Source organism: Euprymna scolopes, chromosome 37 (assembly GCF_053919585.1).
Source record: "Euprymna scolopes isolate OS-2025 chromosome 37, ASM5391958v1, whole genome shotgun sequence".
NCBI classification, from domain to species: Eukaryota; Metazoa; Mollusca; class Cephalopoda; order Sepiida; family Sepiolidae; genus Euprymna; species Euprymna scolopes.
The window spans coordinates 14,101,157-14,127,102 of NC_136518.1; the positions used below are offsets into that span (position 1 = coordinate 14,101,157).

Sequence of the window (25,946 nt, forward strand, 5' to 3'; positions counted from 1 at the left end):
AGAAGACACAAGAATGGTTAGCAGAGAATTTCTATGATCACATTACCCCTAATTTGTGGCCTCCAAGCTCTCCAGACCTAAATCTGTTGGATTATTATGTGTGGGGCATTGTTGAGAGAGATGTTAATAAACATCCTTATACCACTAAAGATTCTCTGAAAGCATCCATAGTCAGAGTAATGCAGGATATCGACAAGGACCATCTTAAACATGCCTGCAACGGTTTAGGTCTCAAAAAGAAGCTGTAATTGATGCTGAGGGCGATTTTTTTTTAAATAAAGTTAATATTTTAGTTTATGTACAATAGTGACTTTTTGTAATACTGATGTTTTTGTTTGTCTTTTTGATTATTTTTAAAAAGGAAATATGTTCTCAAATACCAAACGCACCTTATACATTTGTTTAAAAAATGTTACCTACCAAACTCCTGACAGTTTTTAGTCAACAGACATGAAACTTAATATATAGAGTATTTGAACCCATGAAAAACTTTATATTTGGGTTTTCGTCGGGTAAAATCGGTGCAAAAATGTAAAAATTAAAGAAATTAAATTTGCCAGGTGAAAGTCAAACGACAGCATTACGAATATGTATATGTAATAGCTATTGGTTCATGTTTTAATTTTTAGCCTTGCAGTAAACATGTTTTCATAGCTCAGGCATTAACATCAAAGGAAAAAGTAAATCATAAGCTAAATGTTTTGGTTTTGATTCTCTGTGGTGGTGCACGAGTTATTTTTTTTATGTTTTTAAATCATTACTATGCATTCAGTCCAATATAATCTCCTATATAATGACTGCAGAAATTTCCCTCTACATCAAAGTATCATAGGTTTGCGACAAAAGATGCCAGATACAAATTCAATACGTCTAGGCTATTAGCCACTATCTTATGTCATTTCCGAACACAATTTTAGACATTAAGCGGTTATAAAAAAATGCTACATTGCATCCTAGGAGCAATACCATCACAATCGCAACATTTATAGAGGAAGAGATGTTGCGAGTTTGTCTCTGATGTATCGTTATTTTCATGGAAAGTGTTCGACTGAGCTTCAGTCTATGGTCCCCCTTCGCCAAACTTTCACAAGAAACACTCGTCTAGCTGAAAACACTATCAATAATTCCCCCCACTCTTTATCTGTGCCTAAACCTAAACATAGATTCCATGATCAAAAGTTCTTTTTTTACAACTGCACACCTGTGGAATTGTCTTCCGTTTTCCTGCTTTCCAGCTTGTCTTCAAGTCCAAAGTGAACAAGTTTCTGGTGAGCCGTTACACTTGAGTTACAAATTTACAACACTTCTATTACTATATTGTCCTTTTGACTACTATACACTCTTTAACCCTTATCCTTGAGTGGCCTCTCGGCCTTGATAAGTGGTAACGCCTATGTAAAAAAAAAAAAAAGAAAAAAAAAAGAAAGGAGTCCCTATTTTCTCTATAAATATTTACTCCTCCTCCTGCTACCAGTTGACACTGGGCCCAATTCTACATTTTCCAATGATACTGTTATTACACCCATCGTAACTGGTTATTAGATATGTACACATAATCTTTCCATTTCTCCCGATTCACAAATAATAAATTCTCCCTTCTCAAAGCCCGCCCATTCTGATTGGCTGAGAATTGACAATGCACATATTCCAGAATCCATGCTTCCAATACATAAACGAATGCTCCAGAAATTTTACAATATGGTGTCACTCTCTACAGGAGCCAACTGTGCTAAAAAAAATAAAATAAAATAAAAATAAATAAATAAACCCAATATATACATATTAACCGCTCATAATCAGAAAAATAAATACTGATAAACTTACAATTACCCATGCACAAAATACCTACACGCCACTACTCCCTCTCAAAAAAAAAAAAAAGACACCCTTGAAAAAAAAAAAATAAATAAATAAAAATAAATAAATAAAAACATTTACAGGTAACTATTTATTTTTCAATTTATAGAGGCTTATCGATCCTTATGGGATGCTATTTTTTTATGTTTATCTTTGTTTTTTTTTTGTTTTGTTTTTTTTATTTATTACTGTGGGCGATTTGAATTACTTTCATATTTTCTGCAGATTACCCAGGGTTCAATCATGTTACTTATTGTGTCCAAAATTTCTTTTTATAACTCAATAAACGCTTACAAATAAGTTAACATGCCAATATATTATGCAGATAGGTTTTAAAGTAAATTCCATTGCCTACGTAACCACTTATTTGTTGTTTATTTATTTTTGTACCATCTATACTTTCTGGAGTATTTTATTTAATGTAATTTTCTTTCCTGGACTCATTATCAACACTGCACAGCTGAATAGACATTAACGGGGGAGGGGGAGGGAGATAAATAAATTTTTACATTGACTCCACCTCTACAATTTTCTTTAAAATGACTTTTAAAGGTTTTCAACTATGCAGATTAAGAAAATCTTATTTAAATTTGGCATAGACAAGTAGTTTTCAAAATATAAAGACCTTTCACTGGCTGCCAAGTATGTACGCCCATGTGATAAACAAATCTATTTCTCTCCGACCAACACTGCCACCCCCACCCCATTTTTTTTTTTTTTAAATAGTATTTGCAAGTGGGTATGCCAACAACAAATACCAAGGTTAAATTTGAAACAAATATTTTTACAACGAAAATGGAGTGTTTATTCTGAAAGCTGTTCTTAAAATGAGGTTGAGGATATCTATTCTGAAAGCTATTCTTAACATGAGGAGATTGGGAGTTTGCCACCAACAATTGTAGTTTAATTTTTTACAAAGGAAGGGATTTTGCCTCCACCGAGCAATGCCGTTTAATGGACCCTGCTAGTATGATAATACAAAATTTGCATTAATCAAAACATGTAAGTGGATTTTATGACCAGGCAATGCTGGGCGACCTGCTAGTAAAGATATTAAAATTTGGAATAGTCCATTATAAACAAACTAGACTTTTTAGCCTGTTGAAAAAGATATAGTCAGTTGACTTAGAATGAGTGGTTTATGCCAAACTGATGGTTGAATATTGTTGCATTTGTGTTTATTTTTGCATTAAATACTAACCTCTTTTAATCCTTAACTCTGCATCAAATGAATACCATAATACTTAGTTTGTTGAACCTTATCATATCAATGGCCCATACACAATTTCAATCAGACTCACATAAGAGTTTGAGAAAACTTCTATAGTAAATGTAGTATTGTGGTTCCTAATCCTTATCAATCTCCACCTGTGCATAAAACAGATACCATAATACTGAGTTTGCTGCACTTTATCGTAAAGATCCATAAAAAAAAAAATTTGTTCCAGTAATTTCTAAGAAAATGTTAGAGCAAATTTGGTATTGGGGTAACTAATCCTGAACTGTGCATCAAACGGATACCATAATACTTAGTTCGCTGCATCTTATCACAAAGGTCTATACAAAATGTCAGTCAGATTGGCCTAATAGTTTAAAAAAATGTGGAATGGACTAATATATATATAAGGAAATATCATTACAGTACTAATTCTATTTACACAGATGAAAGTGATAATTAAAAAGAAAGGGGGTATATTCTGTATTAATAAAGTGATGTTGATGTGAAACTTTACTAGGAGGATCGGGGTGGGGGGCATGCATCCTGCCAGAAATATTTGCAGGAAATAAAAGACTGTTGGGTTCTGGTGATTTCTAGAATTTTGTATCTAAATTTTAATTGGAAAAGCAATTTTTATTTTGCAAGAAAACTATATTTTGATGAAATAATAAATCACTATATTTAAAGTGTGTGTTTGTGCATGTAAACATATTTTAAACGCAGAAACGCACAATTTAATTACTTCTTTAAACTATGGGGGTCGTTCAAAAAGTAAAGCATCCTATTTCTCTTTTTTAACTCTAAATGTTGAAGAGCTACGAAGATGAGAGTAGTCCCATTAAAACAATCAACTGTTTTATGTTCCAGAATTTATTTTTCTACAGTCATCACAATTCTCAATGCACTTTTGCCAGCTATAAACAAAGGCGGTGTATGGGTGTCTGGAATACACTTTGTCATATTAGAGTCATTCCAAAAGTAGAGTCACCTATTTTTTTATTTTTAACTAAAAAATTTTAAGAGCTATAAAGACTGGATGTATGATTAAAATGAGAGACCTTTTGTGACCGAGAATTTATTTTTCTACATAGTCACCACCATGCACTTTTGCCAGGAATTCAATGACACATCTCTGCTTTTAACACATATCCATGACAAAGGCTGCTTTTATAGAATCTCACACCGTCAATATATGCAACAGACAGATTAAATTTTCAAGTCATGAAAGTTCAGTTATCATAGCAATGCAATTTGCAATCCCCTTTGATCCATTTCGGTATATAAAAAAAATTATTTTAAAAAATAGGAGGCATTACTTTTGGAACGCCTCTCGTAAGTCTCTTCTGTTGCAATGATCAGCATAAATAGTAAAATAGTGTAGAACAATAAAGCTAAAAAATCTGGTTTCAGTAACCATTATTTTTTTTCTAAAAGGATTTTTTTTTAAATGATTAGACAATTTAGATCAAAGTCTGAAAACATTTTCTATTGATATTAAGCAATTAAAAGGAATTCTAGATAAGAATTCAAATAAATTCAAGTGTCACTGATGATCAAATTTCCTGACACACCACTGTACTGACGCAGTACACACTTCAGGTAGGTTCAGGGGAGAGAAGAAACAGAAAAGGGAATGAATGGCTGATTACTTTTAATACATCTAAACTCAAGTTTCTATCTTTACATCATCGCTCCAATCCCCATCAGGCATCAATTGAAATGAATGGCTCTCGTCCTGGGGAGGCTTCATATTTTGACAAGTTTCTAGGCTTGACCTTTACTCCTGACCTGAAATGGAACTCAATCCCGTTGCCAAGGTCGTTGGAAAAATGGTGGGATCCTTCTATCGATCCAGTAGATGCAATTCTCTACCTATATAAGAGTCAAGTACATACAAGGATGGAGTACTGTTGCCACATCTGGCCAGGAGCTGCTAGAAAAAGCTTATCCTGCCTTGATAGAGTTCAAAATAGACTTCATAGATAGGAGATACCTCTTTCTCTTCCCTAAAAAACCTCTTTCTCACAGAAGAGATGTTGCGAGTCTTTCTCTGCTTTATCATTATGTTAATGGCAAATGCTCGTCTGAGCTCCAATCTAGGGTTCCCCCTCGCCAAACTTCCACAAGAAACACTCATTTAGCTGAAAACACAATCAATAACTTCCCCCCACTCTTTATCTGTGCCTAAACCTAAATGTAGATTCCATGAACAAAGCTTCTTTCTTAGAACTGTACGCCTGTGGAACTGTCTTCCGTTTGCCTGTTTTCCAGCTGACTACAATATGGTTGTCTTCAAGTCCAATGTAAACAAGTTCTTGGTGAGCCATTCCACTTAAGTTAACAAATTTACCAAATTTCCATTACTAACGATTACTATATTATCCAATTGACTACTGTACACTCTTTAACCCTTATCCTCGAGTGGCCTCTGGGCTTTGATAAGTAGTGATGCTTATGTAAAAAAAAAGGAAACGAAAATAATGAAAAAGAACAAGTAAAGGTTGAAGACAAAGATAAAAAAGAAAAAGGAAAGGAAAGGAAAGAAAAATGAGGAAAAGAAAAAGGAAAGGGTGGGGGTGGCAAATAATTTAAAAAAAATAAGGTACTTAAATTGCCGACAGACCCATGACTGAACATATTGTCTATGGATATTTTCAGGTTCCTCAAGGACATCCAACAAGGGTTGTGCAATAATAGTTTTCACCAAAGCTGCTTAATGATTATGTGATAAAAGCAATTCATCAAGGATTAGGATTGCATTGGTTGCTTTGTCATCTCAGTGAATCATCACGGAAGTTAATTAATCGTTGGAAAAATTAAGATAAGATCATTATGTCACCTGGGTTTTACATTTAGCTATACCTAGTTCGGTACAATCAGGGAGTCTTTCATTTTTTTTTTTTTTTTTTTTTTTTTAATCGCATAAATATTGAACTTTTGAATTTATAATTAACATCTCTGCTTCATAGCAAATGCTCAACAGAGTTTCTATCTACGCACCCCACCCCCTGTAGAACATTTACAACAGACACTGTTTAACTACAACAACTGCTAACATTTTCCCAATATTTATCTGCGCCTAAAACTAAACGAAAATTCCGCGAGCAAAGATTTTTGTTCTCGTTGTGGGGCTGCTTCCTAGCTGACTATAACATGGCTGTTTTCAAGTCTAATAAACAAATTCTTATTAAGCTGTCCTCTTAAATCAACAAACCTTACGTAAGTTCCACTATTACTGATCATTGCGGTGTTGTCTCACCAACCACCTAACACCCATTAACGCTTAAAGGTTTCCAGGACTAGACGAAAGGTGACCCTCCCCTCTTCCATTCAGTAAAAAAGACTAGTGTCTGAGTGTTGCTTAGGAAAATTGAGGAAATAAAAAATCACAACCTATATATATATATATATATATATTAGTCATTTCTCTACACAGAAAGGGGTGGGTAGGAGAAACTTAAGTTTTAATAATGCTCCATAGAGTGCTCTGAAGGTCTTCAAGTTTTATTTTCTCACTCTACACATAAAAAAACAAAGGAATTTCTCAGGGGTATGGGAGAGGAAATTTAGCATCTTCTATTTACTTTTTTTATGACCAAAGGCATGGCAGGTAGCCCTGCTGGCCTAAAATAAAAAATCGAATTGGTTGGGTCGTGGACAAAGGATGTCTTCAGAAAATCCAAAGAAATTAGTTTTAATAGAATAGCGTAGACCACAAAAAAGTGGGGAGACCTCAAAGGAATTGAAAATAGTTGATAGCTAAAAATATGGAATAGTTGGGATCAATGAATTAAAACGCAAGTGACAGAAAATTGTGAAGTTTTTTTTTTGCTTTTTTTTTACTCGAGAGTCACGGGGGGGGGGGAATAATTCGAGAAAAATAGTTTGTGTTTTTTAGGTCAAAGTTTAAAATTTTAGATGTCGGAGTTAAGCGCTTGAGCTACAGATTCCATAGTCCTGGTGTTAATAAAAAGTTAACCTTAAATGCACAGTAAAAATTGAAGGTCAACCAAAACAACTAATTTTTTTATTTTTATTTATTTATTTTTTTTCATGTGGTTTAGTATGAGCACACAATGTTGGTGTATTTTGACTAATTTTTCATATGTCCCGCAAACTCCTCCCCCGGAAAGGAAAGGAAAAAAGAAAGAAAAAAAAAAAGAAATTGTAGTAAGTTTTCTGATGTCTAACAAATAATTTTTTCCCCTTCCTGTTGACCCAAATAAACATGTATAAACACATTGCACACTTAAAAATCAAAATACATTAATCTCAGTGTTGCCGAGTGCCCCCCCCCCCACCGGTCACACAATCCTTCTCTCCAATTCTATAAAAATAAATCTCACTAGATTTTCAAGTTATTTAAGCATTGTACAAACAAAAATTCATCAATGGGTTGACTTCATTGTTAGTTGGTTGTTGAGTTTCTTAGTCTATCAACTGCTGTTGGGTCATTTTATGCCAAAACGTTGGTTGGTTGTAGGAGTATGTCAATTGTCATTTGGTCATTTTTATGCCAAAACGTTGGTTGGTTGTAAGAGTATGTCAATTGTCATTTGGTCATTTTTATGCCAAAACTGCACATAAGTTTGAAAATTTATTTTATAGGTGTACATTTTGTAAACAGTATGTGAATAATTTCTAATTTTGTTTTGTTTTTAGGATAAAAGTTAATGAGATAGATAGATTGTTGGTTAAATAATCTATCTACTTATATATAAAAGGCATTTTGTGTGTGTGCGTTCGTTCCCTAGTCTTGGAAACAGCTAGGATGTTTTTTGACTTTTTGTCTTTTTTTTTTTAATTTCGAACAAATCCACTTTGTGTCTGGCAGTATTTTTTAGATGGTTTTTGTATCAGAATGCCTCTGATAAGTATATAAAAAAAAAAATTTTTTTTAATTTTTTAAATTGATAATCGAAAAAATTCGATTAAAGAAAGAACAGTCCAATTTTGATCAAAGTTAACGCTTTCATACAATCACAAGAAGTTTTATCACCGCACAAGCAGAAAGATCCAGCATATAAAATCAACAGTAGGTTCTTTGATAAGACAGAGATGCATTTGAAATGAAGGCTACTCGAGGATAAAGGTTAATGAATGTACAGTGATCACCGAGACAACAGCGTAGTAATCGTTAGTGGTGGGAATTAGGTATAATTTGATTATTCAAGGGGAGGACTCAAGAACTTGATGACAATGTTGTAGTCAACTGGAAAGCAGGCCGGTGGAACAGAGTTCCACAGGCAGGCAGTTTTAGGAAAGAAATTTTGTTCATGGAGTTTACATTTAGATATAGGCACAGCTAATGGGGGAAACTGTTCATAATGGTTGTAACTAGACCAGTATTTTTAATGAAAGTCTGGCGGGGAGAGGGGGGAAGAGATTGAAGCTTGGATGAATTCTGAATAAAAAGCGGACATGTTGAACGTGCCAAATATGAACACTAATGTAACCAGGTCATGTAATAGTATCTATATATTAACATGGTACCTTCAATGTAAATATGTACATGTGTGTGTCACGGTTTCCAGATTATTATTATTCAATGGGGAGATGCTATTAATAACAAGGATAGGTGATAACATACTACGAACATTAAATTATTAGTACATAGATATGCTAATTTAATGTTCATAGTGATGCTATCACCTTCTATCCTCCTCCTTAAATGAAATCTCCTGATCACCAAAGATGCAATGGAATATATATATATATATATATGAGAGAGAGAGAGAAAGAGATATATATATATATATATATGAGAGAGAGAGAGGGAGGGAGAGGGAGAACCCCCAACATACGAGCTATTCGAGATACAAGATGGCTTCCGAGCAAAAATCCTACCCTACATACGAGTGAAAATCCAAGTTACGAGTTTCCAAATGTAATCACTAGTGCGTCATGTATCAGAAATTTCGTGAAAATAGTGAATAATTCCACCCCATCTTTCCAAGCTTATAACTCCTCGAAAAATGTAATTCAAGCCCTAATTTTTTTTTCAATTAAAAGGAGCAAGGACCAAGGTTTCATTAAAAAAAAACAAAAAAAAAAAAAAACAATGTGTTTTTTTTGTTAAAAAAAGGTTTTAAATTTCGGACTTTACAGGTAAATTTCTAAAAAACGGATTTTTTTTTTTGTTTTAAATTTGAATATATTATTTATTGACCTTTTCTCTTCAATTTGTGATATATAAAACTATTCAACATAAATTATTTACTGTTTAAGAGAAACTTGAAAATGTGTGACACTTACACAAATGGGGGGGGGGGCGTGAATTTAAAAAAAACGTTTGTCTAAAATATTATATTTGGTTTATTGGAAAGAACATAAAATTTCACATTGACCCTGAAAATATCGTAAAAATAGAATCAATAGAAAAATTTTGATAGATTTTTAAAGTTTAAAAATGGAAAAATATTGAGTTCGTAAAATTCATTACTGTTTAAAAAAAAAAAAAAAAAAATATTTCTATTACTTTTAAAACAACTGTAATAGTTTATTTTGGAAGTATAATCCATAAAGAAAATAAATAACCCACTTTTAACAGAAAAATTACGAGATTTTTATATTTTATTCGCAGTTTTGTGTTAGGGGTGTCAAAAATTCCTACAAAAATTCTGATACACCTAATGTTTCACTACGTCTGCTTAATGCTGCCATTTTAATTCGAGATACAAGCTTCATCCGGGAACGAATTAACCTTGTATGCCGGGGGTCTACTGTATGTATATATCAAGCGGGGGCGAGTTCGAGTCTCAATAAGTTTAGTTATACTGACGAGAAGTGAAACTTCGAAACATGTCATGTCTATAGATCACTTAATTTTATGCACGTAGAAAATATTTTAATAAATATTCAAATAATAAATTACAAATATAAACAAAGGGCAGATAACCTCTCCTTTCAAAGCACTCAGGGAGTGAAAAAAAAATACCACAGAATCGCTTATAAAAAAAATCAACAATATATATATATATATATATATATATATATATATATATAAAATAATGTTGCTTTTGAGCTGTAAGTGAAACTAAAACATACCTTCTTTGTCTTCAGGCTAGGATGCAAGGGTAGTATCTGTTCTGTCTAAAGATGGTATAATGATATTGTGGGGTTTCTATTCATAATGGGCATCTATACAATGGAAATATGTCACACACTCCTATAAGGATATTGGAGATAAACTGTAATAACCAGATATATTCTGACATTACACTAACCAGATTACTTACATAAATACTTTTACAGTTTTAACAAAAAGGATTACAATAATATTGCAGGGTCTAAATTCATACTGAACTCCACAGAATACCCAGTAGCAATATATTGCATAGAAAAGATACCATGTGGAATTTCCACAAGACCTGCTAGGTTTTAAAACTGTTTTAACGTCAATTTTTATATTCTTACCATAATGTTGCAAAATATGACCAAATATTTTTGATCAGATGTTTTAGCCTCTTCACACAATTATTGCAGAAGAAAAGTTAACTAAACCGTGTAAAAAAAAAAAAAAACATCCATCTTCTATGTCATCTCAAGTGAACGGTTCAAGGTCATTTTAACCCTTCTCACCGTGATGAGTCGGCATGCGTGAAAACCCATGACGATGTTGACACGAAAACAGTTAAAACATTTGCATCTTGCAATTTTCTTTCCCTATCAAATTTCAATGGAAACAAACATCTTAAATTTCAGCAACTTGTTTATTTGTTAACACTAAATAAATCCTGCAGGAAACCATCAGGCTATATATATATATGTGTGTGTGTGTGTGACTACTTCATGTAATCACAAATATACGAAAATATAAATTTATACGTAAATTTTCAGTATTTACTTCAACAGTGCTCAATAAATAGATAGAGCTAGATGGTAAGTTATAAAAATATACATAGCAATTAAGCTACACAGAATATTCCGCACTTCATTCTCGTAAGAATTTGTCAGGCTTATGCAAAAAGTGCCCATTCATTAGCTGATTAGGATGGGCGTGGTGGCAACTAGGAAGCTGATTGGCTAACTAGAAAATTCAATAGCATGTGCGGGTATATAAATGCGTGATAACCAAAATTTTTTGCATTAGCTTGAATTTTCATGAGAATGAAACGTGGAATATTCTGTGTAGCTTAATTGCTATATATATGAATAAAATATTATAAATTAAATTCTCCAATATCTTGATCTTTTATACTTATATTAGGCTCTATCGCTGATATTGAGCCTTTTAAATCTGGATAAGGTTGTTGCTCTATAAATATATATTTCTGTATTTATATTTCTGCAATTTCGAATTTGAAAATATTTTTTATTAATCTTTTTTCTAGCAAATTTTGCTCCTATTACTCATTATATATATATATATATATATATATATATATATATATATATATATATATATATATATATATATATATATTAGTTCCCCAAAACCTCTGGCCTTGATGGAGGGAGACTAAAACTTGCTATGGTTTCAAATGATCTGAAATAACAGCAAGGGGAGACTTGATTCCAAATATATCTCATGTTATATCTCCGTTCTTTTGGAAATAGGGTATGATTATGAATATTTCTAGTAGCAAATAATCCTTATACACTGTGAAATTCACTTTATGTATGAAAAACATCAAGGCCAGAGGTTTTGGGGAAATATCAGATATTTTGTAATTCATATGCAAAACTAGGAAAACAAATGGCTATGATTGAAAAAAAAAAAAGCCAAATATAGACTCTGATCCCCTTAATGTGAAACTTTAAGGGCAAATGTCACAACGCACACTACTCAATTCAGGCCATTACCTTTCCAATGAGCTTTCATTTGTTAAATTCTGATCAATAGTTGCTGAGATTTGAAACATAAAATTGTCCAAAAAAGGTGGTATATATATTCTTAGCAGTAAAAAGTGTGTGTGTGTGTATATATATATATATATATACACACACACACTATTTGTTCTTACATAAGCAATAATATGTTGTTACAGTCATGAGCATGTTTCAGTCGGCTAATTTTTAGTAATTAGAAACCTCTTCAGGTGATACAGCTTACACAAAAGCAAAGTTTTCAATATATGCTCGCTCTCTCACTCTCCATATATATATATTTCATACGACAAATATCGAAAAATTGGCTAAAAACATTCATATCTTTCCCTTCAAATAGGCACTTTTCTACAGGGGGTGGGGGTCACTTTTTTGCCGATATTTTTGAAAGTTATTCTCTCCTTTAGATTGTCTAGCCTTAATTTAAAAAAATGTTGCTTCCGGTTTGGCAGTGGTCGTAACAGCATAAACGTTAGGTTTTACCCTGTTCTTTTCCTCCTTTGCGGTACGGGTTCGAGCCTGCCTTCCTACTACCATTTTTTTTTTTTTTTTTTGCTCAACATACACATCCAAACTCCCGGGCAATGCCGGGCCCCATGCTAGTATATATATATATATATATATATATATATATATTCGTAGCCAAATTGAATATTAAAATGCTCATATCCTTGGTTCTATGGAACAAAACTTCATGCAAATTTGAAGGCTTTTTGAAGAGTATAATACTATTCTATGGTTAAAATTTTATTACAAACCTATATTTTTAAACCAATAAAATATGCCAAAATTTTCCTACGTGTGTGTGTGTGTGTGTGTGTGTGTGTGTGTGTGTGTGTATATATATAGTGTCCTGGAAGGCCAGCTTTAGTGTTGCTGCTTTGGATGAATTTTGCTAAGCTTGGTTGTCACGCGTGGCCTTGCCAGACCACTAATATATAGATAGATATATATATATATCTATAAGTGAATATGTTCGTGTGAGGACATTTCTCAACCTATATACTCAAATTTTTTATCTACAGACTTGAAATTTGGTATATAAAGGTATTTAGACAGGTGGACAATTTTTTTAATTGTTTTCACATGGAATAAAAGGACTGCTAAGAATTCAAAATTGAAAAATTGATTGTGTGTGTGTGTGTGTGTGTGTAAGGGGGGGGGTCATTGGATTTTTATCTATTTGTTACCTGTTTCACAAATGTGCATGTATGAATGGTTCACATGACAGATTCCTTATGTTAAGAATAAATAGGTTTGAAAACACTTAAAAGATCATGTTAAGCTGGCCTAATGGTTATCATACTCAACTGTTTTAAGATTTAGGTTTTGATCTCAGCTTGAGTATTTTTTTCTTTTTTCTACTTACAAGAAGTGAACTGTTTAAAAAAAAAAAAAAGAAAAAAAAAAAGTGTGGCACGAACGTGCAAAAGATAATTACACTGTCACCATAACCACTGTTCTATGATCGTGTCAGCGAAGTAACATCGTTTTTTTTTTTCTATTCAAACTAATTCAAGAAAGAACGTTTTTTGCACATGCATGTTTGGCTAAATTGTCATGAAGGAACAGTTTTCGCTATCCTCCTTCATTGCAAACCTTTATTTCTTTCGGAAATAATTGACCTATTATTATCACTTATTATTCGACCGAGACATCACCCTTTCAAACAGTATCGGTTTCGACTCCGTCTGATGCCGTTGAGAAAAGTCAACAATGAACTTACTCCTTCGAATAGCCAGGAGAAAAGAGTTGAGAGTGGACCTCCTAAGTACTACCCAGACAAATACCTCAGTTTGACAGGTAAAAGGCTTATGAACTGGTCTAGAACCTGTCAGGCTGACTGTGAATAACAAATTCTTGACTGGTATTTCTACCCAAATCTCCACGCAACTGAAGCAGCAAGGAAACCAACTCTCTTACTAAGAAATAATGAGCGAGGATCACAAAACTATGATGGACAAACATACTTTACTTTATATATAAGCATGAGATAAGAGAGCAATCGTATAGGTTTACTCAGCAATAAAAAGACTTAGCAAACAGGTTGTTCCAACGATGTCCCATTTATAATGAATAAAAAGAAACACTGGGTACTGCTTGGCTTGCAAAATCTATAAAGCTAGTTGAGGCACGTCTATGCTTTTTACGGGTCAATAGAAGCATCATTGTGCCCCTTCCAACCCAACACTAGCCACAAACTTGTAAAACTGCCCCCCCCCCCCCCACCCGGGGTATAATAACCCGGCACCACCTGCTGACAATTCTATTTATTTTTTTTAGGCAACAACCAATCATAAAACTAATAGTATTTGTATTGGTTGATCAATTGAGAATATTTAATTAAAACAGATTTCAATTTGGAATTTTTGAAAGCCAAAACAATGTGTGCATTTGTTTTTTATTTTTTTATTTTAAAGTTTTGAGATTTTTCAACATGAAACACGCCTTTGTGAAAAGTATAGTCATTTAATTCCTTTTTTATTTTTTTTTTTAATCCTTCTTGACCGAGGTATATTGTTGCTGCTAACTAAAGGAGTTTGTTTTCAGGTTTCGATAGTTATAGATTGAATATTGATGTGGGTCATATAGTAATGTGATTAAGAAAATAAATTTAAAAACGCATGTCCATTAAAAATAAAGAAACAATGCTTCTCATAGAAAAAATACCTGTCATAGCAAAGTAAAAAAAACAAAAAAAAACCTGTCATAGCAAAGAAAAAATGCTTGTCAGCGAAAAAGATTTCTCAAATACCAGTTATATTTTATGAATATATCAACTGACCCCCACCCTTCGACCAAAATAAAAAAAATATTCATTTTTATAAAAACATTGTTTCATTGATTTCTTTTTCCACCTATATATATATATATATATATATATATATATATATTTTAATTGATGTTACGCCCCAAACAAGGGTTACTTATTCATGCAGGGCTACTTATTTGGGACCAGATTTTGAGGGATACTGTCTAGACACTTGCCCAGTGAGACATCGCCACATTGCACTTGAATTCCTACATGTCAATAAAGTCAGGGAAGTAGGGGCCTAGGATGTAATTCCAAAGTGCAGCAGTTCGAGGGAAAAATCTATTCAAATAGAAGGCTTTACAGCATGTAGGGATCTCTACAGTGTGTGTGTGTGGGGGGGATTTTGCTGCTTGTCAGGTTTGGTGGGGATTTTGTCAGCGAGGGGGTACTAGTGTTCAGAGTTCGTCAGAGCACTTGCCATTGCAATACTTATAAAGCAAGCACAAAGATGCTACGATGGGACAGAGTTTAAAGTTTAGTTGATAGTTCAGGACCTACTAGGTTGGCGACTCCTTTTTGACCTGTCAGGAGCAAGAGACTAGTGCCAGATGCACCAGCCCAGATGTGGCAACAATACTACATGCATGGGCAAATTGTGGCCTTGACAGAGAGCACAGAAGTGGGTTTTTTTTTTTGGGGGGGGGGGATATCCACGAGTGCATAACTGAATATACAGAATGAGTAAAAATTCAAACTTTACAGCAATTTCATTAGACTAATTATACTTCACTTATCAATAGATGGATGTCTTTAGATCACTGAATTTATTCTTTCTGTCCATTTTATATGTATATATATATATATATATATATATATATATATATATAGTGATAGGAAGATTCCAATATTTTTCTCGATTCACACACAATTACAGATTCCATACTAAATTCCCAATTCCGATTCTTCATAAAAATCAAAATATTTAACTATAAAGTTGTTATTTTTTCTCGATTATCGCAAAGACACGTTAAATGTGCAGATATTTTCTCAGACATAAACACAAATTCGTGGGGAATGATCTATAGATTTTTGGTTTTACTGGTTGTTTAAAATCAATAAATATTGATTTTTTAACATTACTACCAACAGTGGAAGATTTTGTTTTAAACAAAATCAAATAAAAGACAATAAAAAGAATCAGTTTTAACATCAGAAAATGGGCATGAATTTTCCCGATTTCGATTCCCCCAAAAGTTCCAATTTTTCTGATTCCGATTAATCGTCCCAACACTAATATATATTAGTAGGGAGACCCAACATTGTCTGAAATTGAATGAGGGTCAACTAGTAGGGAGACCCAACATTCTCTGAAATTGAATGAGGGCCAACAAGTGTTACACCCTCCCATAGATTCATTGTCATCAAAATCAGTGTAATCACCTTAGTTAGGGACCCCACAGAAGGAAGCTTGACATGCCTCCTTGCAGTGACTTAGTTCACAATACATTTTAGTCTACATTGCACTGTAGAGAATCTGCTGTTGATTTTATAAAATTATCTGTAAATAATGGCTTCATTTAAAGTTTAAAATGTAAAAGTATCATGGTTTAATTTTAAACAGAAAAATTAATTTCTCAATGCACGCCTGTCTTATTAAAGAACCAATTGTTGATTTTATGAAATTATTTTTACATAATCACTTGAATTAAAGTTAAACATACCAAAGTCAAGTATCTTAGTTCAATTGTGCTCTTAAAAGAAAAAAGAAACCCTTAATTTTGAATGCATCCCTGTCATAAAAGAACCTACTGTTAATTTTATAAGCTGGGCCTTTCCACTTGTGCGGCGCTAAAACTTCTCAAATGCACTTATGATGTTAGATTGTATAAAAGTGTTAACTTTGGTCAAAATCCGACTTTTTTTTTTTTTTTTTTTTTTTAAATCAGATTTTTTCAATTATCGATACTTAGAGGAATTCCGAGACACATCAAGTACTTTGGCATGAAATAAAAAAAAAAATTAAAAAAAAAAAAAAAACGGCCCAGCCGTTTCTGAGTCCTTAAAGAACAAACACACACACAAAGTTTCTTTCATACGATGATAAACACACAAACTGCATAGATTTCCAAAAATTACTTACCCATGTCGTATGCTCTCTTAAATAGCACCCTTTAAAATCAATAATATTTTTATGCTTTAAATCCCGCAGGAATTTCACCTCTTTTACAATATCTTGCCATTTCTGAAACAAAAGAAAATAAAGGCATTGTCAGATATTCACACAAAATAGAAAAAAATTTTTAAGAAAACAAAAACCTCGATCGTTTCTAACGGGCAAATTACTGATTAAAAAGTTTATTCTCTTATGCCTTAGGCATGGTAATTTTAAACTACTTTTTACCAGACATTTGTTCCCTTTCACATATGAAGAACATTTTTTTTTTTTAGTTGGTTGTTTTTGTTTAATGACATATCAACCATTTTGGGGTTATTTAATTCAGTTTTTTTAAAGTTTGGTTACAGGTTATTTTTACATCTTCAAATATTTATTCATGTTTTGCTTTGTTTACTTTGCAGAACATGATTGAGTTTTTCAAAAGGATAGAAAAAAAAACTGTTTAGTAGATTTTTGATCAGGAAGCCAGTATCTTTAAACAGTTTTATCTGTTAGTCTTGAATTGGAAGCCATGTTTAATTTCATAAGAATTTCCGATGGGTAGTTATTCTATACAAGTCCTAGATATGAATTTTCAGTGAGTAGCAGTTTTGTACAGGTCCTGGACTTTATAATATTGCAGGCAAAGAGAAAAAAATCCCTCTCGTGTTAAGAATGTGGCTTAATTTGATTCATCAGTTCCTATCAGCAGCATTTATAAACAGAATCTACAAACTTAGGGATCATACCCCCTTTATACATCAAAAATATTGCAACAGATAGCACCATAGATGCCCTAACAGGTACTACCATTTTAGCTCAAAAGTGGACATTTTTATTATTCCTTAGCGAGATTTTAGCATCGCCTCTCTTCAAAACTATATCATTTACTTGACTTCTGTCGGCTAGCTCTACAAAGTGATTGAGGGTTAAAAGTTGGGATCAAAATTGATAAAATCCAATTCCTTGATAATTACATGTGGCATTGCCTCACAATCCATAAGAAATTTGTTACTGTTTGAAGTGTCAAACGTACATGAAAATAAAAATATGCTTACTAACGGAGTCCCCTTGGAAATTTTTGTATCTACATTGGAAACTGTTGCAATTGGGTCACCCACAATTCTAACAAATAATGTTCATCCTTTTCTTAGGAGAAAAATTGTTTTTGGAAAAGTTGAGACTTTTATTCGAAGTAAATGTACAATTTGATTTTGGTGTTTTTAAGTGGGCATTTTTAAATTTCATGACATTTGTAAATGTGCTTTTTTGTTTTTCTGTGATCATTTTCTCAGTTTCTTCGTAACTACTAAATGTTACCTTGAATTGACTAAAAGTCATTTTTTTTTCTCAGTAATCACAGCGGTAAACGGCTTAAAATCACTTGGCAACCCTTTAAGGACCATGGAGATAAACAGACTGTCAGTAATAACTTCAGACATTTTTTAATAAACTTGCAGCTGTTTCAGCCCTTTTAATCTGTAATGATCTCTGCTTCATATGTTTTAGAGATGTCAGTTTAGTAAAGAGATAATTTTGTGTTTTCCTTTCAATAAATAATGCTCTCTTAATATGTTCAATGCTTTGCAGCCATTGGACAAGGCTTCTCGCATTACCAGAGATAGACTTCTGTCATCTAAGCACTGTATTAATTCTACAAAAACAGTTGCAATCTTTTCAATAAACTCAGGTTCATTTCCGTTTTCAGGTTGTGCCTGAATTACCTTGTGTAACTTTTGGATTTGTAAATATCCTAAAAATTTTACTTGCCACAATTCGAATTTTGATTCTGATCCATCAAAGTAAAGTCTTCCACCAGGTTAATAACCTCTTGAATTGAAAGTCATGTTTAATTTTAAAAGAGTTTCCGATAGGTAACTATTCTATACAAGTCCTGGATATGAAGAATTTTCAGTGGCTTGAGCATCGCCTGCACTGAAAGATTTCCCAAGTTCGGCGGTTACATTGGCCAAAACGTTGTGTGAATAACACTCAAGATGAGAATAGTAGTCTAAATAATTCAAATAACAGAGTGGACAAAAGTTTATAACTTTAAAATGTGATCGGGATAGTAAATATTCATATCTTTGCATATTCCATATTAAAAAGCAATTAAAAAAAAACATGATTAATTACAAAATTAATTCGTCATTGTTAAAATTGGGCATGAAATTATTTTACTCACCAACGCACTTGAGGGTTGGAAAGAACAAACGGCGGTTTTAATTTTATAAAGAAAATAATTTTTAAACAATTGAGAATTCGAAGACATTAGAACAAAAATCCTGAAAATTTGAATTATTGTTGAATTATCTCCTTTGTTTCTTGAGATCATTTTGAAAATGACAACGCAAGATAGTTGCTTCTCTCTTACTCATAAAATTTGATTTTTTTTTTTAATGGGTTAAAAAAGTTTGCTTGAAGCATTGTTTAATGTGTATACAAGAAGAAATTTAAATTTATAGAAAACAGAACAATGCAAAAGTGTGATGTGACGGATCGACTCAAACTGGCTCAACTGAAGATATAATGGTGGAACCAGCTATGCAGTTTCACTTTTATTGATTCAATTCAAGTGTATATGTAATATATATATATATATATATATATATATACATCTAGGGTGTTCTTACTTGTGCCAAACAGGCAGGTAGTGTGTCTGTGATGCTATATTTCGAGATGTCTTCCCTTCATCAGGTATGTGCTCAACTTCCAAAACGTGTATGGCAGGTTTTATTGTAGATAGAGAAGGTTCACAGAAATTGGAATTTATTAATATTGGGCATGTGTTGCTACTCAATATTATTTGAGTTTTTTATAATTTAAAATTAAAAAAAAAACAAAAAAAAAAGAAAAACACTTGATCAATTTATGTGATTTTTGGAATATAATCTTTTTGTTTCATCATGTGTATGTACATCATACAGATTTTTTTTTTTTTTTTTTTTTTTTAATATAGAGGAAATTCTGGACAAGAACCCAAGCATCTTGTCTAAATCAATCAGAAGCAGCTTATTGTAATGCTGAAGGCAAATTCTATTTAACCCGTAGATGATCCACTGATGTGTACTACCAGTCCGGGCAGAGTGGACCAGAGCGTAATGGCAACTGATGGATGGCTCCACACTTCCTAAAGCTACTAAATTAGGGTCTCACCACTGGTTGCAGTTTTGTGTAAAATCCAGAATGGTTGGTTGTAGAGAACGCTTCAGTAATTGAAAAACATAGAACAGGTCAGGTAAGATAGATTTGGCAAAAGAGTAAACGTCTTAAGCATGTCCAACACAGTTTGGGGTCTTACTCCGGGCTAATTCTCTTTAATCCATAAATGGGACACTGAAAGGTGCTACATCTATGTTAGAGCAGAGTTTGAAGCAATGGGGATGCATCAATATTGTAATTATTGTAAGGTTATAAGGTATTGTAAGCGATAACTTGGTATTTTTACAGAATTTGAACCAAGCAAAACGAGCATTTTGCTTAAGCAGAGTTTAGAAACTAACCAGAATCAAAGTGTTACTTTGAGTTGGGAGGTGTGAAAAAAAAAATTCTGGCAAACAATAAGCAATCTTATTTAATAATCTTAAACTATGTACGAACAGATTTTTGGCTTGGAAAAAAGTTTAGTAACGGTTTTTATTTTATTCTGTTCTCAGTGAAGAAATCTTTCTAAACTGAAGCAATGTTCCAATTTAGTGTGCCTATTTTTGGGGAGATGAACTGCACAATTAGAGATTAGTTTATTCTAGAAATTTCCTCAGAAACTACTGGATCTGTCTGAAATTTTGTATGAACCTTTGTTATGATAAAATGCAGTAAACTAAGTATTATGGTAGCTGTTTGATGCACAGTTAGGGATAAATTTGATTAGTATTTAATGTGAAAATGAGCACAAATTTAACCATATTCAACCATCAACTTGGCATAAAGCAATCATTCTAAATCAACAGGCTATAACTTTTGCCAATTGTTAGTGTGCTGAAAAGTCTAGTATATACTATTCTACAAGAGCTGATATAAGAATGGCTTAAAGGAAATCACATTTCATCCCGGTAGGAAGATTTGACTCATTTTTTAAATAATTTTCATTTAAGAAAGAGATATTTTCATGCTAGATTCAGGAGAATGTACTGTTTTGCTCAAGTTAACAAAAGTCCCAATGACCATTTGCTATTTCTTTGAGACAATGTATCAGTGATTTCTACTTGTTTAGTTGCGCCAGAAAAAATTGCAACGTCATCAGCTTAACCCATGTCAGTTTTCTCTGCAGGATACCTCCTGCTTCTTACATAGGATTCGAAAATTTATTTCTGTATATTGTTAGGACAATAGATGCATGATCAAGAGGGAGCTAACCTCTTCTGTTTTCAGGCAGAGTTACCTCCACCCTTTCACTTCTGTTATGCGAGTTCTCAGGTGGAGACGCGAGAACTGGAGGAGACAGATGCTGGTAAACACCAATAAAAGGATGACTTTGAACCCAGATAAAAACAGATGGAGATATATTACTTCTGTCTGTGATAGTTGTGACACACAAACTCATTATCAAACTAAGAGTGACAGATGTAATTTGTATCATTACATGTATTGCCTTATTGTGAATAAAATTTAGACATCAAGTCAACTAGGAGTATCCTTATTTCTTCCATTACTTTCTGTCATCCATGTGCTACACACATTCGTCTTTGAGCATTATCTTCTGTAAGACATGAATAGTTAGATGCCAACACTTCATAATATGTATGATTGAAGATAAAATTAAAACGCTATGTCTGTACTCATTAAACTCACAGCCTTCAGATCAAAACTTGTGTTCAATGCATCTTTTTTTTTTTTTTTTTTTTTTTTGCCCCTTCCAAACTGCATAAGTGTATCTGAAGTCAGCGGAGGGGGTTTTTTGTGTTTTCTTTTTTTAACATTGGGTTTTTAAGTCTATTCCTTGTCCACTGATTAGCCATGGACAGCAAGGAAATTAAAATAAAATATTGGGTTCTTGTCCAGAATTCACCTATATTAAAAACAAAAGTAAAGAAAAATTTATATGCTGTATGTATTCATGAGAAAACAAATATATTCCAAAAATCACATAAATTGATGAAATTTTATTTTTAAATAAGAAAATCAAATTTCATAAGTATCAGACAAGTGACTATCTCACCAGTCATTAAAAAAAGCAATAGCAGCAATAATTCAAACTAGCTTTACGTCATAATGCTCACAAATTTCTAGTAATCACTTAAAATGATTTTCTTGGTTAAAAATAAAACTACCTGATCAATTTACTAAATTTTTGGAATAGGATATTTTCGTTTTACCATGTATACATACATCGTTCAGATTTTTCTTGATTTGTTTTTTGTGATGCGAATTCAGGACAAGAATCAAATCTTGTCCCATAAAAGTTCAAGAAATACTCACCTCTGCAGAACCCTTGCCACTGAAGGACATTTTCTTAATGGCAACAATCTCCTTTGTGAGTTGATTCTTGGCCTGTTAATGAAAAGAAAAAATAATTCAGTAAGGAAAGAAAAGCACATTCAACATCAAAACATTAATATTGTCAATAACTACCTAAGAACCTATCCACGTTATGTTGCAAATCAGTACTTACAAATACAAACCTTTCATTCCTTTCAAGATTTGAATTCATAACCTCAACACTAGATGAGGAAACGGTTTTCATGCATTTTAACTATGAACAATTTCCCGTTTTGAATGCCATCGAAAGTAAACACCAAATTATGTTCCTACAACCATGGAAATATCCTGTCTTTTACTTAATCTATAATCATCCTTGCTGCTATATTACGTAATTTAAACCTCCAGGAATTTCTTTGATATTGCCAATTTGAAAATTTTTTCGACAATATCATCTACTGGATTTGTATTATCCATATTTGGATTCTTCAGATTCCTGTTCTATCTTGAGTCGATATTACTTCAGATTTTCTTCAGATGTATCTTGTTGAACTCAGAACTGTTTCTGTCGAACTCTGGAATTTGAACAAATGGAGCCTTACTTCACGAGGGTAGCATGCTCTCGTTCCATATACCAGGACTGTACAGAGGTCCCAAGTATTTTGCAATTTTATTTTTTGGCCGCCCACACTAAGAACTGAACCTTTCAGATTTTTCCAAATATTCTAACCACGGGTCCTTGGGCGACCGAAAAATACAATTGCGAATTACTTAGGACCTCTATCCAGTCATGGCTGATGGAACAAGAGCATGCTCCCCCGTGAAGTAAATAAAAGGTTCCATTCGAAATTCTGTCCAAATTCCTGAGTTTGACACAAACACTCTGAAGTTCAAACAAGATACACCTGAAGAAGGTTGGAAGTTATATCGACCGAAATGTTGTGAAAATTACACTCAAGATGAGAACAGTAGTCCAATGAATCAAATATGAATAACCAATCCTCATCTCAACAATTCTAGAAACGTATGATGTAGTTTAATTTTTTTTAATTTGTTATATGTAAAAATTCATATTTTAGGAACTTTTTTAGTATTCATTCATTTCCTTTTCCATACTTTATTACATGTGAAAAATTCATGTTACATCCAATATTCATTATTTCTGTGAAAAATGTTTCTCTAAATAAACATATTTTAAAAAATATGTAAATAAACACTTTTTTTTTAAATCAGCTTACAGATATTCTTATTTATTATACTTAAAAACAATAGTTCCCACACTATCAAACAAGTTCTAACCTCCATCCCAATGTTACATCCCTGTGTCTGTACTTTAATGAAATATGCTCTGATGAACTCATAGCACTTGTGTTCTCCCTGGCATAAATATCTCTCATTGACTAACCGAACAAGCAGCAAAATCTCACCCTTTCATTGTAAGGTACTGAAAAGCCTTTTCTAATAATTTTTTTTTTCTTCATTGGACTGCTACACTTTGGAATTTCCTCCCTGTTTCCTGCTACCTTGACTGTACTAACATGCAGAAGTTTGAATGTAATGTGAATAGACATCTCGTTACTCAACTCCCAACAGTCCCCTGTTAGACATGATCCCAAACAGTAGCTCTTTGCATCCAAGTGGCAAAATACTTTGTTTAGAGTGAAGAAGAAAAAAAGAGTAAACAAACAAATAAGTAATAACTTAATAATTTCACGGACACTTCTGATTGGCTTAAAAAATAGACATCTACATTTATGAATTCAACCGAAAGTGGGCAGAGCCATATATTTACACAAACAATTTTAGATGCTATTATTCTGCATTTCAAAGGGTAAAGTTCACCAGTGAAGACCAATCAGGAGACTCGGCACATTAACATTCTAGCAAACATTTTAGAAGCTCACGCATATCTTTGGATTAGCATAAACCTTGGTTTCTTGCCAGCAGTCTCGTCCTCTTTAAAAAGTCAATTTTTAATTTTCATGTTCTCGATAAAGAGATCATTACAGTTTCTCCCTCTTGTATAGGATGCAAAAAAAAAAAAAAAATGTTGCTTATGCAAGAGATTGCACACTGTCTGCCAAGCTCTATCACTGCAGGGTTTCATCCGTGCATTTGTTTTGCAAGTATTTTGATGGAATGCGCTTGATGAACTTACAATTGTATTCTATCAATGTAAATACCTTGATCCGCCTGACAGCAAAATCCCTTACTGTGCAGGTGCTTAGATCTGAAAGGTTTTCTTCTCTTGGACTGCTGGCCTTTGAAATTCCCTTCTTGCTCCCTGTTTTCTCCCACTAACAGACCAATAAAGACTGTTTCAACTTTTAGCTTGACAGACTGATGAATAATACTTCTTAAAGAGATGCTATAGCTTGTCTAAAAATATTAATTCCATTATATTTGGAAAACTCAAACGACTTTTCATTTTAGAGGTTATTTCCACGTTTTGGTTGATGTAGTCTCTGGTGATCTTGTCCAACTCGAGAAGCTGTATAAAATTCTGAACTGAATCCTTTATTGAATTTACTCTACAGGGTAGCTTGCTCTCGTTCCATGAGTCACAATTGAATAGAAATTATAAGTAATTTGTAATTGTATCAAAGATTCAACATCTATAATGGTCTCACTTAGAACTGAATATTAATTCATACTTATGAGTTTTACCACAGGATTTTGCAATTCCATAAAGATTCCCAAAATTTGATAAAATGCATCTAAAAAAGGTCAGAGGTTACGTCAGCCAAAACGTTGTGAATCTAAATAATACAAATTATCGATCTTCATCTAAAAATGTTCCAAAACAATACTGGTTTTTACCAGCATCTTCCATCAAGACTCTGCTGGCATTTTGTTGTTTTCGTCTTTAATCTGAAAATCATCTTCAAGGGAAACATGAAATTTAGAGGTCGAGGGATGAGGAAACAATTTTTGATAATTCTTAAATTGTGGAATCACAGGAAAATAGCTTAATAGTTTTGCTCAAATGTAACACTAAAACCGACATTTTTTGACCTTGCACATGGAGGCAGAGAGAGAGGGGGGTGGAGAGAGAAAGAGAACAAATCTATGTAAAAAGATACAATGCCGACAACAACGACCAAGCTTGTCGTGTGTGCAGATAACATTTCACACCGTTAGATGCCAATTATTGCACTTTGACCAGAATAGCAACTTTGAAATGTACAGTTTGTAACCCTGACAAAACAAACCACCAACAGTGACAGTCTTGTCCAGAGTTTGAGAATGGGTAACCCTCTCCTCCCCTATCTCTTCACACCTCCCTCCCCTCACTGGAAATGTGGAAACAATGTCGATGCAGTCAACTCAGAAGAGCATTAACTTCATATGACTAATTCAAAACGGACAGCTTGTCTCAGTAATTTGTTCAGATTATCTTTTTATCACATTTTCATTTGAAATATTTTTTTTCTCCTTTAGATGAAAAATAAAACTAGCAAACGTACACAGCATTGGCCAGGTCAAACTTGTAGAATTAAATATGGATTTTAAATAGAAACTTTTTTTTTTTTTTGGCACCATTTCAAAAGAGGGTAAATCTCTATTAATAAAATTATGTTACCATTTCTAGTGTTTCTGAATTTTTTGACAAAGATTGATAATTCACATTTGGATTATTCGGACTATTGACAGTGTAATTTAAAAAACATTTTGGCCAGTATAGCCTCCAACCTTCTTCAGGTGTATCTTAT

The 25,946-nt window shown here is 33.0% G+C and overlaps 1 protein-coding gene across 10 annotated transcripts in view; it reads right to left on the reverse strand.

Moving 5' to 3' along the window:
• The window catches only part of LOC145261095 (serine/threonine-protein kinase TAO1-like), a 315,191-nt gene that overhangs the window by 118,610 nt on the left and 170,635 nt on the right, over window positions 1–25,946 (reverse strand). For all 10 annotated transcript variants that reach the window (XM_080119286.1, XM_080119289.1, XM_080119287.1 and 7 more), the window contains exons 3-4: window positions 22,234–22,305; window positions 16,801–16,902 (exon numbers count right to left, since the gene is read on the reverse strand). In XM_080119286.1, coding sequence (XP_079975412.1) covers window positions 16,801–16,902; window positions 22,234–22,305 — 174 coding nt within the window. The remainder of the gene's footprint in view (window positions 1–16,800; window positions 16,903–22,233; window positions 22,306–25,946) is intronic.